Source organism: Schistocerca piceifrons, chromosome X, assembly GCF_021461385.2.
Source record: "Schistocerca piceifrons isolate TAMUIC-IGC-003096 chromosome X, iqSchPice1.1, whole genome shotgun sequence".
Classification (NCBI taxonomy): Eukaryota; Metazoa; Arthropoda; class Insecta; order Orthoptera; family Acrididae; genus Schistocerca; species Schistocerca piceifrons.
The window spans coordinates 319,571,976-319,586,271 of record NC_060149.1 but is presented as its reverse complement, the minus strand read 5'-3'; the positions used below and the strand labels follow the sequence as shown (position 1 = coordinate 319,586,271).

Below are 14,296 nucleotides of genomic sequence, written 5' to 3'. Positions count from 1 at the left end.
ACATTTTGCTTCACAAAGCACAATCTAATTTAATAGTTTATTATACAGGTATAATTAAATATTTACCTAGGATGAAAACGAGCTCGGGATAGAAGGACCTTTCTTCACAAACCTGAAGAGATTCCACAATAGGGTACTGGTCACTACGTCGAAGGAAAGGAAGAAGTTTCTCTCTAGCAAAATCTGCATATAATCTGACAAGCAAGCCATGGTACTTCCGACTTACTTCTTTTGTATCTCTTTTATCGAGAGCATCCAAATACTGAAAATAAAATAATTTATTATTGATATTTGAACAACTCTTTACACAAGATAAAACTATGCTCATCTCCAAATCAATGTTGCTACGATGATAGTTTTATTGTTCTTTGAAATATGGAAAATCACCATAACTGGTACAATTTATAATAATGAAGTCCAATTTCCACATGCCCAAAGTTAAATTCAGACAGCAATTTAGAAGCACTGTTGCAGGGGTAATGGAAGAGCAATTCTTTTATTCCTTTGTGAATTAGTTTCTCAAAATTCTGAAAGGTTGTTCACATTATAAATACTGTCCTCCTTGTACTCTCACACATAGGAACAATTTTTCCCCTTCAAAACATCTACATAACACACACTTCTCGATGAAACAGATGTGAACAAATTACACAACCCTTTGTACACTGATCAGCCAGGACATTACCACTGCCTACCAAACAGCCAGGACACCCACCTTTGGCATGGAAAACAATGGCTACGCATCAATGTGTGGAAGCCACTGCCTGGCTTGGCTTAGCAGGTTGCTAGTGGGGGTTGGCATACGTTTGCACAAACAAGTCACCTAATTCCCGCAAAATCCAGGGAGGGGGTGACGAGCTCTGATGTCACATTCAATCACATCCCAGATGTGTTCAACTGCGTTCAGATCTGGTGAGTAGGGGAGCCAGCACATCAAATGGAACTTGCCACTGTGTTCCTCAGACCACTCTGCCGTCAGGAAACATGATCAAGCTGAAAGGGTGTATGTGGTCTTCAACCAGTGTACAATACTCCTTGGTCACCAAAGTGCCTTGCACAAGCCCCACTGGACCTATGGGTGACCACGTGAATGTTCCCCAGAGCAAAATGGAGCCACCGCCAGCTGATCTCTGTCCTGCAGTAAATGAGTCAAGGAGCTGTTCCCCTAGAGGACGATGGATTTGCACCCTCCCATCGGCATGATGAAGAAGGTATTGGGATTCATCAAACCATGCAATGCTCTGCCACTGCACCAACATCCAGTACTAATAGTCATGTGCCCATTACAGTCATAGCTGTTGATGTCATGGTGTTAACATTGGCACATGCATGAGTTGTCAGCTGTGGAGGCCCATCGTTGGGAGTGTTCAGTGCACTGTGAGTTCAGACACACTTGTACTCTGTCCAGCATTAAAGTCTGATGTTAGTTCTGCTACAGTTTGCTGCCTGTCCTGTTTTACCAGTCTGCCCAGCCTAAGACGTCCGACATCTGTAATGAAGGGTAGCCACCATATCACTCAATCTGGACATAGTTTCGCCTTGGTTTTGCCACATGTCGAAGACACTCACCACAGTGCTCCTCAAACACCTGACAAGTTGGGCCATTTCCCAAATGCTCATGCCTAGCCTCAGGGCCAGCAAAATCCGCCCTTGGTCAAAGTCAGAGAGATTGCGTGCCTTCACCATTCTTCACATGGACAGCATGCTCACAGATAAGACAGGCATCGTGTCTGTGTCTGACTACCACTCATTCTTTGTCAGGTAACACTGCTACTGCCTGGACAGATTTATATCAATAATATGTAAGTGGTCATAATGTTCTAGCTGATCTGCGTAAATTTGCTATATGCTGACTTCATACAGATGTGTTGTGACATATTATCCCTAGCCACATCACAGGGTTGTCCTCTTGGTTTTTGGGGATGACAGAGCTCATTTTCAGGTTCCATTGATAGACGGGCTTTGTTCAACCTGGAGTTAACAGGTTGGTTTTTCTGTAATCTGTTTAAAGTGGTTTGTGGTCAGAATCTATTAGACTGGCATTCCAAAGAAGACATGTTTTCCAGCATTGGTCAGAAATAAACTTGCGAAAAGTCCTCTCAGGAAAAATCACTTTCCACAGGAGTGCTTCTAAGGCAGCAGGAAATTAGCAATGGAATGCCTGCGTTCTGCTCCTGAGGTTAACTAGCTGAAACACCTGAATGTCAAAACAGTTTCATGGAGCTGCTTGGAGCCAGTGACGTGGAATTGGTCAACACCCCTCCTGGCAGTATACGACACATTGTGAGACCTGTGGGCTGAAAGTACAGTAATTTTTTGAGAGAGTCAGAACTGAGTGATCTTTGTTGATTGATAAAGCTATTACGACAGTACAAAAAGCTTAAATGAGTTCACATGTGCATTCCCAGTTTTATAGACCAGTATTCTAGTTTAGTGCATTTGCACATAATTGGTTGGAAAAATGTTTTGTACAAAAAATTCAACCATTTAGCTAGCTGGAAGTGGTGGTTATTGAATGAGACAGACTTGGCCATGTTTAACTAAAGGCCAGTACATTAAATTTCTTACAGTGGAAACTTATAAGCGTGGTGTTTACTTGCAACTTTTGATTTATTGGATTTGAGCTGTTATATGGTTTTGTCTGTGTGAAGTTTATCATCAAAAGTTGTTAGGAACCAGCTGGATGTAGTGCACTGCACTTCCACTAGTACATCACACCTACATCCAAACTTCAAAAAGTTCTCCAGCATAGCTTGTGGGACTAACACTCCTAGAAGAAAAGATACTGTAAAGAAATGGCTTAGCCACAGTCTTGGAGACTTATTCTGCATTGGAATGCGTGCTCTTCGAAACTGTTTGTATCCGCAATATCCTTTCTTTCAGGAGTGCTAGTTCTGCAAGGTTCGCAGGAGAGCTTCTGTAAAGTTTGGAAGGTAGGAGACGAGGTACTGGCAGAAGTAAAGCTGTGGGGACGGGGCGTGACTCATGCTTGGGTAGCTCAGTTGGTAGAGCACTTGCCCGCGAAAGGCAAGGGTCCCGAGTTCGAGTCTCGGTCCGGCACACAGTTTTAATCTGCCAGGAAGTTTCATATCAGTGCACACTGCACTGCAGAGTGAAAATCTCATTCTTAAAATGCTGTCATATCAAAGTGGAGATAAAAATCAGATGTCCATCAGTGATACATTATTCTACTAAAAACAAGCAACACTATCCAATGGAACTAAAAAGGGGTTAAGTGGCAAACAGATTAAAAAAAATTAGGAATATTGGTAACATGAGAGCTCGCAGCTAGAGACCTCATTGGCTGATACTGCAGGGAGAGTCTTTCACTCCATGCCCACCGCACCCAGTCATCAAAGTACATGGTTAATAGCTTACCACAAAATCTCTGGGTTCATACAACAGCTGTTTTGTTGTATTGAACTATGAGGGATGGATATGAGCTTAAACATCACAGTTGGCCAAGATGGCACGCATGACGAGAACATGAGTCAAAGACAGAGGGGACAACAATCATACCAAGGTGGGTGCTCTTATAATACTGACAGACATATTGATGGATCAACTGGTATGATTACACGTATGTGGCATGGTGTGGAGTGATATATCTGCCAGTGGTAGGTCATGTGGGTACACAATGCTGGGAGATTTAAGGACAGCTATGGGTCACCTCAGCCTCACTAGCCTCAACTCACTGATGTGTACTACATGCTCTCCAGTGAACTTATTTATGACAACCTTGTGATACTTGCCTAGTTTCTGGATATTAATTTGGACTTTGTTATACTTGGGCATCAAAGTTTGGCTTCCAGATCTATTTTCCTAATGTGGTGTGGTCTCTGTTGTTCTCCGTTTGACAACCTGCTGTGCCTACTGTGAGTGCACTGATGGTGTGTGTGTGTGTGTGTGTGTGTGTGTGTGTGTGTGTGTGTGTGTGTGTGTGCGTGTGTGTGCGTGTGTGTGTGTGTGTGTGTGTGTGTGTGCGTGCACGCATGCGCGCACCAAGGGAGTGGTTTGTCCTGGAGTGCTTCACAGCCTGACAAAGTTACAGAATTCTCCAGTAATAATGTTTGAGCACAATTCAGTAAATCTCCAGAGCACTTTAACTGTCAATAAGTTTTCTTCCTGTTTCGTTCAACAAGAGTCGAGATCTATTATTTTCTGTGATTTAGTGATAATTAATTGTTGTTCAATAAAAGCTGTGTTGAAGAAGCAGATATTCAACAGTGGAGGTTATTTGGAACTATAACCCATCCCATGCCAGAATAAACTTATCACACCGCTTTGCTGAGTGTTAGAACCAAGATGGACAAGCTGTTTTTTGAGCTCTGGAAACAACATTTCAATCAGCAGCATGAGCTCTTACAGAAACTTACAGATCCAGCATGTCTACAGTTGATTCCAGAAAACTCTGCTCTCCAGCTCAAGATGACTTTTAAGTGTACTAAAAACATTTAGCACTTCATTTATAGGCAAGTGACATTAAGAGCCCTGAGAGACTGACTTTTTTAAATTATTTCCAAACCCACAGCTCAGTTATCTTGTGCAAAAAAATTGTCTGCATCTAACCACTGTTAACTCAGTTGTAAGTGAACATTTTTCAACAAAATTGCATGTGATGGCTGCTTGTTTAAAGTCCCTGTACTGTACAGCAAACTCGGACAGACACACATCTTGGACCGCGAATCTGTAGGGCCTGAGTAGAAAATGCAAGTTGACATGTACACATGGAAAATAATATGCATAATCACTAAATTGTTACATGGTGATCAGAATAAGCACCAGACAGTGAAGTTCATGGTCAAGCCTTAAGACTATCAGATCCTTCTTAACTGAAGTTTTTGCATATTGCCACAGCTTTTGAGAGTACAGAATCACCTCAGGCTGTGCTCTCCAAAAATAAGATTTATCAGCATCATCATCTCGATCATCAAATGTGGCATGACCTAGTCAGACAGATGATGAAATTGCAAAAATGTTATGCAGTCCGGGTGGAAGTGGAGTGGCCACCATTGACCACAAGAGCATCATATTTTGTGCCATCTCTGTTTTTCACCTTGGTCTTGCCAAAATTTTCATAAACTGCCCAGTTGTCATTATTGTTGTTCTTTATATGCTAGACAAAGTTGCTGGCATTAAAGGGATGTCTGCCAACAGTGTTTCTCTAAGGTCATATAGTAGATGTTTGTCAGAACTGACCGTGCTATCACTGGACAATTGTGGCACATTTTGATACAATGACCTCAGTTCCAATTAAGGGTTCCCTGGAAATGTGACTTAACATCCATTAAGTCATTTTTTCATTTCCAGCAATAACTGCATCTGTACGAACCAGTCTTTGTGTTCACAAATTATTATTACACTCCAACAGATGCAACACCCTCTAGAAACATCTGATGGCTGTGTTGCTCCAAGTCGTCATTCCACCAACTGCTGCAGTCAATAGACAACTTCCACGCCGCTCCTAACATCACTGTGTGTGCACAGTGCTGAGATGTATTTATCAGAGATGGGATATCTGTACTGTGAAACTTACGTTTGCCAGCATCACATAGGAAGTAAATAGTGACTGCAAACAAAATATGGGAAGTGATAGTATATCCAGTACATAGTATGATTATGTGACCACCTAATTGGAAGGAAACATAAAATTCAGAAAGGAAAGTGGAGAAACAGGTTGCGAAGAAAAAGACATTCAGGATGGTGTTATATTTCAACGAAAACTGGTAAGAATGTCTGTTCTAAGAAATTTGCAGTCACTAAGAAATGTTGCACAAAGGATGCTATCTAAAAAGATGCCCAACAGATCAGTAACAAATCCATGAATGATTTTGGGCTTTCGGTGACAAGAACACACAAGATACAATGATGTTAAGTTTGACTCAAAAGAAAACACAATCTAGAACATCTAATGCACCTAGGTCTGGTCGGAATCGTAGCTCCACCTATATATACCATCTTAAATGCACAATAATAAGACAGTAGTCTATAAATCCCTGTTCCAAAGTACCTTGGAGTTACCAAGAGTAATTTGAAAACAATTTTAAAGGCACTGAATGCTACTGCTCTTACAGTAGAAGACAAAATAGGGAAACAACAACAGACTGTATAAAATTGCAACAGAAATTTAGGACATGGTCTGCTCTCACTGAGACCAGTTTCCTTCTGAACCATCGTATTATTGTTAAAGCAAGTCAGAAACGAAATATTTTGTCAATCCTGACCTTAGTGTCGCAAAATTATTCACATCATTCAGAGATCTTTTCTCCATGAAATGAATATGGTACTCCACATGAAGTATAAAACGTACCATGTGTTCTGTAGGGGAAACAGTTCATATTCATTTCAAAAACCAAGGAGTAATACCTGTTGTGTGAAGTTATATTGAGTGTCAGTCCAAATAATATTCTTAAAGACAAACATGAAGAACACAAACTGAAGGTTGTGGAGTGCAATAAACTCAGGGAGAAGTATTTGAGGTTAGCCAAACTCTATAACACAGATAGCTAAGTAATTGAGTTTGATTACAAACAGAACCTGCCTCTGCCTAAACTGAGCATTACTGCGCAATTCTATAAGAGGCTATTGTGGCTCTATGTATTTAAAGTTCACTGTCACAATGACCAATCAAGTACATTTTATTGGTTTCTTGAAGGTTCAGCAAAACAAGATTCAAATTCTGTTCGTTACTTTTCATTTGACTTCATAAGTAGGAAACTCCAGAGGCCCAACAATATTAAGACTATTATACTTCTATCAGATTCACGCAGAAGCCAAAATAAAACTATGAGTGTGGTATGATTTTGTACTTGGCTTTCAGAATAAACAATGTAACCATACAACACAAATTTCCAGTTCGGGGGCACTCATACAGACAATGCGACCGTAACTAATGCCTATGTGGAAAAATACTAAGGAATATTAAAAACATTGATAATATGTGCCAATATGTTTCAGTGTTTCAGAGCTGCAGAAAAAATCCGTTACCCTTTGGGGTGGTGAAAGGAGTGGACATTATTGAGGACCGGGCATCAGCTTTATCACCATACTATGTCACAAAACCCAAAGGAAAGATACTCTTTGGAATACAGAAATACATCATTTTGTATTACAACAGAAATGCATTTTCTGTCTCGTCTACTTATGCAGGAATATTCAGTCCTTACCAAGTAAAGAAACGAGAATATACATTGCCAATGCGTAAGACAGACATAGCAATGGCAAAGATGTCTTCTCCTGGAATTACGGATGCAAAGAAGAAAGATATTTCACAGTACTCAAGTTCCTTCAAGATGACAATGCAGGAATTATGAAGAATATTGTCAACAGTTATGCATCTGCAACAGACAATGCTCAGGATGCGAAACAGACACCATTGGTAGTAACCATGCAAACACTGTTGCAGATCATTGTTGAGGGCAGTCTTGTGTCCCATATATGTATGTAATTGAATCAATGTATTTCATTTACTTTGTGAATGGTTATGTTAATACTAGTTTTTTAAAGATGATTATCATGTGTTATGTTCGTTGGCATATATAATGCCTTCAGGAACAACTTTACAGTGTACTGTTACTTTGAAAACTAATTATGTTTGTCGAATAAAAATATATTTTGTTGCTTTGCAGTCTGAGTATGCTACTTTTAAATTTAATGACTGGTTAATAGTCAAATATGGAAAATGTCATCATCTTGTTTATGTTATACAGTGATCTATGGAAGAACAACTTAAGTGTGGTACTGTATTATCAGTTCAAATCACTATGTACGAGGGTGGTTTGAAAAGTTCATGGAATCAGCATGAAAGGTCAGTGCTAGCACAACGAGTTGTTCACATGATATTTATTGGACTGTTGCCTGTAAACACGTGCCACATCAGTGCTCTTGGAAGAGAGGACTCTGCTCCTTCATATTCAATTGTTGCCAAGTGGACAAATGAATTTAAATTTGGTTGGGAGAGCTTAGATGATGATCCGTGGAGTGGTTGTGCAAAATGTGTCCCTACTCCAGAAATCATTGCAAAAGTGCACAAAATGGTCATGGAGGATCACCGATTGAAAGTGCGTGAAATTGCTCACACTTGCCAGATGTCATATGAGAGGGTAACTGAAGAATTAGAAATGAAAAAACTATCTGCAAGATGGGTGCTGCAACTCATGATGCACGCCTGCCCACATGTGCCATTGCCATGGCAAAATTACATGAACTAAGGTTAGGTGGTTGGTTGGCTGGTTTACAAGAGGGGGAGAAGGGACCAAACAGCTAGGTCATCAGTCCCTTGTTCCTATTAAACAATTTCACAATAATAAGAATAAAACAAACAAACACTCACAGGAAAAAACTGGGATAAAGGAAAACATCACAAGAACAACAGAAGGGCAACAAACACTACAATGAACAAAAGATTACAAGAAAACTAAAGAAATATGCAAGAAACAGGTAGAAGGGACTAAATCAACAGAGCAGATGACCATGGCTGGCTGACTACAACAATAAAAAGGATAAGCCAGCCACTCTGGAACACATTAAAACCTCCAGCCTAAAAGCAATAGGGTGGAGGACACATAGGGACAAACGACAAACGCTAAAACTTATATAGAAGGGTAAATCCCCATCTCACACATAAAATGTAAAGCTAAATCAGCCAATGAAGTGTTGTATGCTAACGAGTATGGTAACGAGTCCAGTAGCTGGAGATTATCGCTCAGGGCAGCCAAGGTAGGACAGTGCAACCGGGCACCACACCGACACTGAGGTGGTTTTTCACGGCATATGAGTTAGCCGTGGGTCACCCAAGCATGGCCAATGTGGAGCCAGCAGATAACCACAGAGTTCCTGTGAGAGGCCTGCATAGAAGACTTCCACACATTCTTAGTCTCCTTAATGGCACACAGTTTGTTGTGCATACTGAGATTATGCCATTCCATCTCCCAAAGCCGAAAAACCTTGCGGCATAAAAATGAACGCAGGTCAGTTATGGGGATGCTGATCTGCAGAAGCAGTTTCCGTGTAGCCTGTCGGCTAGTTCATTGTCTGGGATTCTGACGTAGCCTGGCGTCCACACAAACATCAGTGAACAACTAGACCATTCCAAGGCATAGATGGACTCCTGGATGGTCGCTACCAAAGGATGGCAAGGGTAGCACTGGTCGATAGCTTGTAAGCTGCTCAAGGAGTATACCATCACCTTGACCTTTTCAGGTAATGTGTCACCCTCGAAGGCCAAGATGAAGGCACCGGTAACAACCTGATTGACCCTCGGACCTCGATGGATGCACCAACCGGACAAAATGAACACCTCGTCACTCTAAGTTGGTGTGCAGCTCATCATCAGGCTGCAAAAGAAGGTCCCTATGGAATATAATACCCTGGACCATATTTAAGCTCTTATGGGGAATGACGGAAACAGAAACTTCCCCAGTTTGTCACAGGTGAGTAATGCCCGTGACTGGGCTGAGGATGCTGTTTGTATCAAGACTAACCCAGATCACATTTTGGACAATCCCTCCACCTCCCCAAACTTGTCCTCTAAATGCTCCACAATACACTGAGGCTTCATTGACATGAAAGATTCCCCATCAGCTCTTGAACATACGAGGTACTGGGGCGAATAAGGTTTGCTGCCACCCTTAGCCTGGTGTTCCTCCCATTGTATGGCCAGGAAGGGGAATGATTTGGGGTCATACTTCTTCGCATTAAAGTTAGACCTCAACAGCTTACAGACTGCTGGTGTTGGACCACCAGTAAGAGATGACGTAGTGCACTTCATGGCGTGTCATCCACCCTGATGCCACCCACTTGAACCTGGCGCCCTCCCCACGGGCGCCACCCAGCCACAGCAAAGGCCACCTGGCACAATGGCCATTGCCAGGAGTCCTGATGCAACAGGGAGATGAGCATCTACTCCTTGGCATAAGTGGGTAGTTAACAGTGCAGGCATCAGCAGAGCGATCCCTGTGTAGTCAGGGGGCTACAACCAATAGGATACATGGCGGCCCCACCACAATGGATATGAGGTGCAAAAAAGTCCATGATCATCATTGGTGCAGAACACAACACTGCACAGCAGATGGAGGAAAACGCTCCCAGAAAGGTGTCCTCGCCTGACAGATGGAGAATGAGCGGAACTGCAAATCCACGACGATAAAGTGAGCTAAAAATCTCAGTGCACAATGGACATGATGCACCATGTAAGGCACCCTTCCCGAATCGGCTCACTCTTTGGAAAAATTTGGAAGAATGGAGGTCAAACCCCCACAGGGGACCATCACATAAAAGCCAAAATGTGTGAGACTCCTTTTACTCACCTCTTACAACAGACAGCAATACCTCAGGCCTATTGTAACCCATGGACCCCCAGGGGGAACGAACTAAGGTGTGAATTGTTGCCACACCCATCTTATTCACCCGATATGGCTCCATGAGATTTCCATCTCTGCCCAAAACTGAAAATTTTTCTTGGTGGATGAAGATTCCCTTCAAATAAAGAATTGATAGCCAGAGTTGACAACTATTTTGCAACCTGGAGGAAACTCATTTTCAAGATGAGATCAAGGCACTGGAACATTGTTGGACCAAGTGCATTTATCTACTAGGAGACTACACTGAAAAATAAAAAAAGTTTCACTGATGTAATATTTTTTTTTCTATTCCGTTCTGAGAACTTTTCAAACCACCCTCATAAGTTGTACAAAGTACACTATCGCATCACTTATTCTGAAATAACAAAACGACATCAAATATCTGAGGCTTGCGTGCCTCAGCGATACAGATAGCCGTACCGTAGGTGCAACCACAATGGAGGGGTATCTGTTGAGAGGCCAGACAAACGTGTGGTTCCTGAAGAGTGGCAGCAGCCTTTTCAGTAGTTGCAGGGGCAGCAGTCTGGATGATTGACTGATCTGGCTTTGTAACATTAACCAAAATGGACTTGCTGTGCTGGTACTGCGAACAGCTGAAAGCAAGGGGAAACTACAGCAGTAATTTTTTCCCGAGGGTATGCAGCTTTACTGTGTGGTTAACTGATGATGGTGTCCTCTTGGGTAAAATATTCTAGAGGTAAAATAGTCCCCCATTCGGATCTTCGGGCGGGGACTACTCAGGAGGATGTAGTTATCAGGAGAAAGGAAACCGACATTATACGAATCGGAGCATGGAATGTCAGATCCCTTAATTGGGTAGGTAGGTTAGAAATTTTAAAAAGAGAAATGAATAGATTAAGGTTAGATATAGTTGGAATGAGTGAAGTTCGGTGGCAGGAGGAACAAGACTCCTGGTCAGGTGAATACAGGGTTATAAATACAAAATCAAATAGGGGTAATGCAGGAGTAGGTTCAGTAATGAATAAAAAAAAAAACAGGAGCACAAGTAAGCTACTACGAGCAGCATAGTGAACACATTATTGTAGCCAAGATAGACACGAAGTCCACGCATACCACAGTAGTACAAGTTTATATGCCAACTAGCTCCGCATATGACAAAGAGATTGAAGAAATTTATGATGAGATAAAAGAAAGTATTCAGATAGTGAAGGGAGACGAAAATTTAATAGTCATGTGGACTGGAATTCGATAGTAGGAAAATGAAAGAAGGAAACGTTGTAGGTGAATATGGAATGTGGATAAGGAATGAAAGAGGAAGCCGCCTGGTAGAAATTTGCATAGAGCATAATTTAATCATAGCAAACACTTGGTTTAAAAATCTTGAAAGACGTTGTAAACATGGAAGAGCGCTGGAGACACAGGAAGGTTTCAGATCGATTATATAATGGTAAGAGAGAGATTTAGAAACCAGGTCTTAAACTAAAAGACATTTACAGGGGCCGACGTGGACTCTGACCACAATCTATTGGTTATGAACTGTAGATTAAAACTGAAGAATCTGCGAAAAGATGGGAATTTAAGGAGGTGGGATCTGAATAAACTGAAAGAACCAGAGGTTGCAGAGAGTTTAAGAGAGAGTATTGGGGAATGATTGACAGGAAGAGGGGAAAGAAATACAGTAGAAGAAGAATGGGTAGCTTTGAGAGATGAAATAGTGATGGCAGCAAAGAATCAAGTAGGTAAAAAGACGAAGGCTAGTAGAAATCCTTGGATAGCAGAAGGGATACTGAATTTAATTGAGGAAAGGAGAAAATACCAAAATGCAGTAAATGAAGCAGGCAAAAAGGAATACAAATATCTCAAAAATGAGATCAACAAGAAGTGCAAAATGGCTAGGCAGGGATGGATGGCTAGAGGACAAATGTAAGGATGTAGAGGCATATCACTAGGGGTAAGATAAATACTGCCTACAGGAAAATTAAAGAGACCTTTGGAGAAAAGAGAACCACCTGAGTGAATATCAAGAGCTCAGATGGAGAAGCAGTTCTAAGCGAAGAAGGGAAAGCAGAAAGGTGGAAAGAGTATATAGAGGGTCTCTACAAGGGCAATGTACTTGAGGGCTATATTATGGAAATGGAAGAGGACGCAGATGAAGATGAAATGGGAGATATGATATTGCATGAAGAATTTGACAGAGCACTGAAAGACCTAAGTCGAAACAAGGCCTGGGAGTAGACAACATTCCATTAGAGCTACTGATCGCCTTTGGAGAGCCAGCCCTGACAAAACTCCACCATCTGGTGAGCAAGATGTATGAGACAGGCGAAATATCCTCAGACTTCAAGAAGAATATAATTCCAATCCCAAAGAAAGCAGGTGTTGACAGGTGTGAAAATTACAGACTATCAGTTTAATAAGTCACGGCTGCAAAATACTAATACAAATTCTTTACAGACGAATGGAAAAACTGGTAGAAGCCAACCTCGGCGAAGATCAGTTTAGATTCCGTATAAATATTGGAACACGTGAGGCAATACTGACCCTATGACTTATCTTCGGAGATAGATTAATGAAAGGCAAACCGACATTTCTAGCATTTGTAGACTTAGAGAAGGCTTTTGACAATGTTGATTGGAATACTCTCTTTCAAATTCTGAAGGTGGCAGGGATCAAATACAGGGAGCAAAAGGCTATTTACAATTTGTTCAGAAATCAGATGGCAGTTATAAGAGTCGAAGGGTATGAAATGGAAGCAGTGGTTGGGAAGGGAGTGAGACAGGGTTTTGGCCTATCCCCGATGTTATTTAGTCTGTATATCAATCAAGAAGTAAAGGAAACAAAAGAAAAATTTGGAGTAGGAATTAAAATCCATGGAGAAGAAATAAAAACCTTGAGATTTGCCAATTACATTGAAATTATGTCAGAGACAGCAAAGGACATGGAAGAGCAGTTGAATGGAATAGATAGTGTCTTGAAAGGAGGATATAAGATGAACATCAACAAAAGCAAAATGAGTATAATGGAATGTAGTCTAATTAAATCAGGTGATGCTGAGGGAATTAGATTAGGATATGACACACTTAAAGCAGTAGATGAGTTTTGCTATTTGGGAAGCAAAATAACTGATGATGGTCATAGTAAGGAGGATATAAAATGTAGACTGGCAATGACATGGAAAGCCTTTTTGAAGAAGACAAATTTATTAACATTGTGTATAGACTTAAGTATCTGCAAATGTTTTCTGAAAGTATTTGTATGGAGTATGGCCACGTATGGAAGTGAAACGTGGACGATAAATAGTTTGGACAAGAAGAGAATAGAAGCTTTCGAAATGTGGTGCTACAGAAGAATGCTGAAGATTAGATGGGAAGATTGTGTAACTAATGAGGAGGTACTGAATAGAATTGGGGAGAAGATGAATTTGTGGCACAACTTGACTAGAAAAAGGGATCTGTTGGTACAACATGTTCTGAGGCATCAAGGGATCACCAATTTAGTACTGGAGGGCAGCGTGGAGGGTAAAAATCATAGAGGGAGATCAAGAGATGAATACACTATGCATCAAACCAGTCTCTGGACTGAAGACCACAACAAAAACATCTCTATTTCCATATACTGCAGTTAAGTCATTGTTCCAGAGAACACCTCATTATTAAAAACTCTATTTATTTCAGATTGGGGTCTTCACTCTTAAAATCAGCAGCAGCGAAGCTGCAGGCTTGTACTCATCACAAAATTCCAATACTAGTTCAGACAGTTCTGGAATTAATGTATAATCAAGTAACCAGAACCCTTCCTTTCTCTTTAGTGGCAGAACGCTTAGTGGAAAATACATTCGGGCTTGCTGCATACACAGCATTGGGGTTTTCTATTGAATACTTGGTCCAATCAGTTCATAATGCCATCCCATGCGCAGACATGGATTATTTGTGTCTCCAATGTGCTCCGCTGTTTTCTTTAAGTCTGGGAAATTC

At 41.2% G+C, this 14,296-nt stretch overlaps 1 protein-coding gene across 2 annotated transcripts in view; it reads right to left on the bottom strand.

Annotated features, from left to right (window-relative positions):
- LOC124722938 (vacuolar protein sorting-associated protein 41 homolog) overlaps positions 1-14,296 on the bottom strand; it is a 145,768-nt gene that overhangs the window by 32,471 nt on the left and 99,001 nt on the right. For both annotated transcript variants that reach the window (XM_047248101.1, XM_047248099.1), the window contains exon 13: positions 67-262. In XM_047248101.1, coding sequence (XP_047104057.1) covers positions 67-262 — 196 coding nt within the window. The remainder of the gene's footprint in view (positions 1-66; positions 263-14,296) is intronic.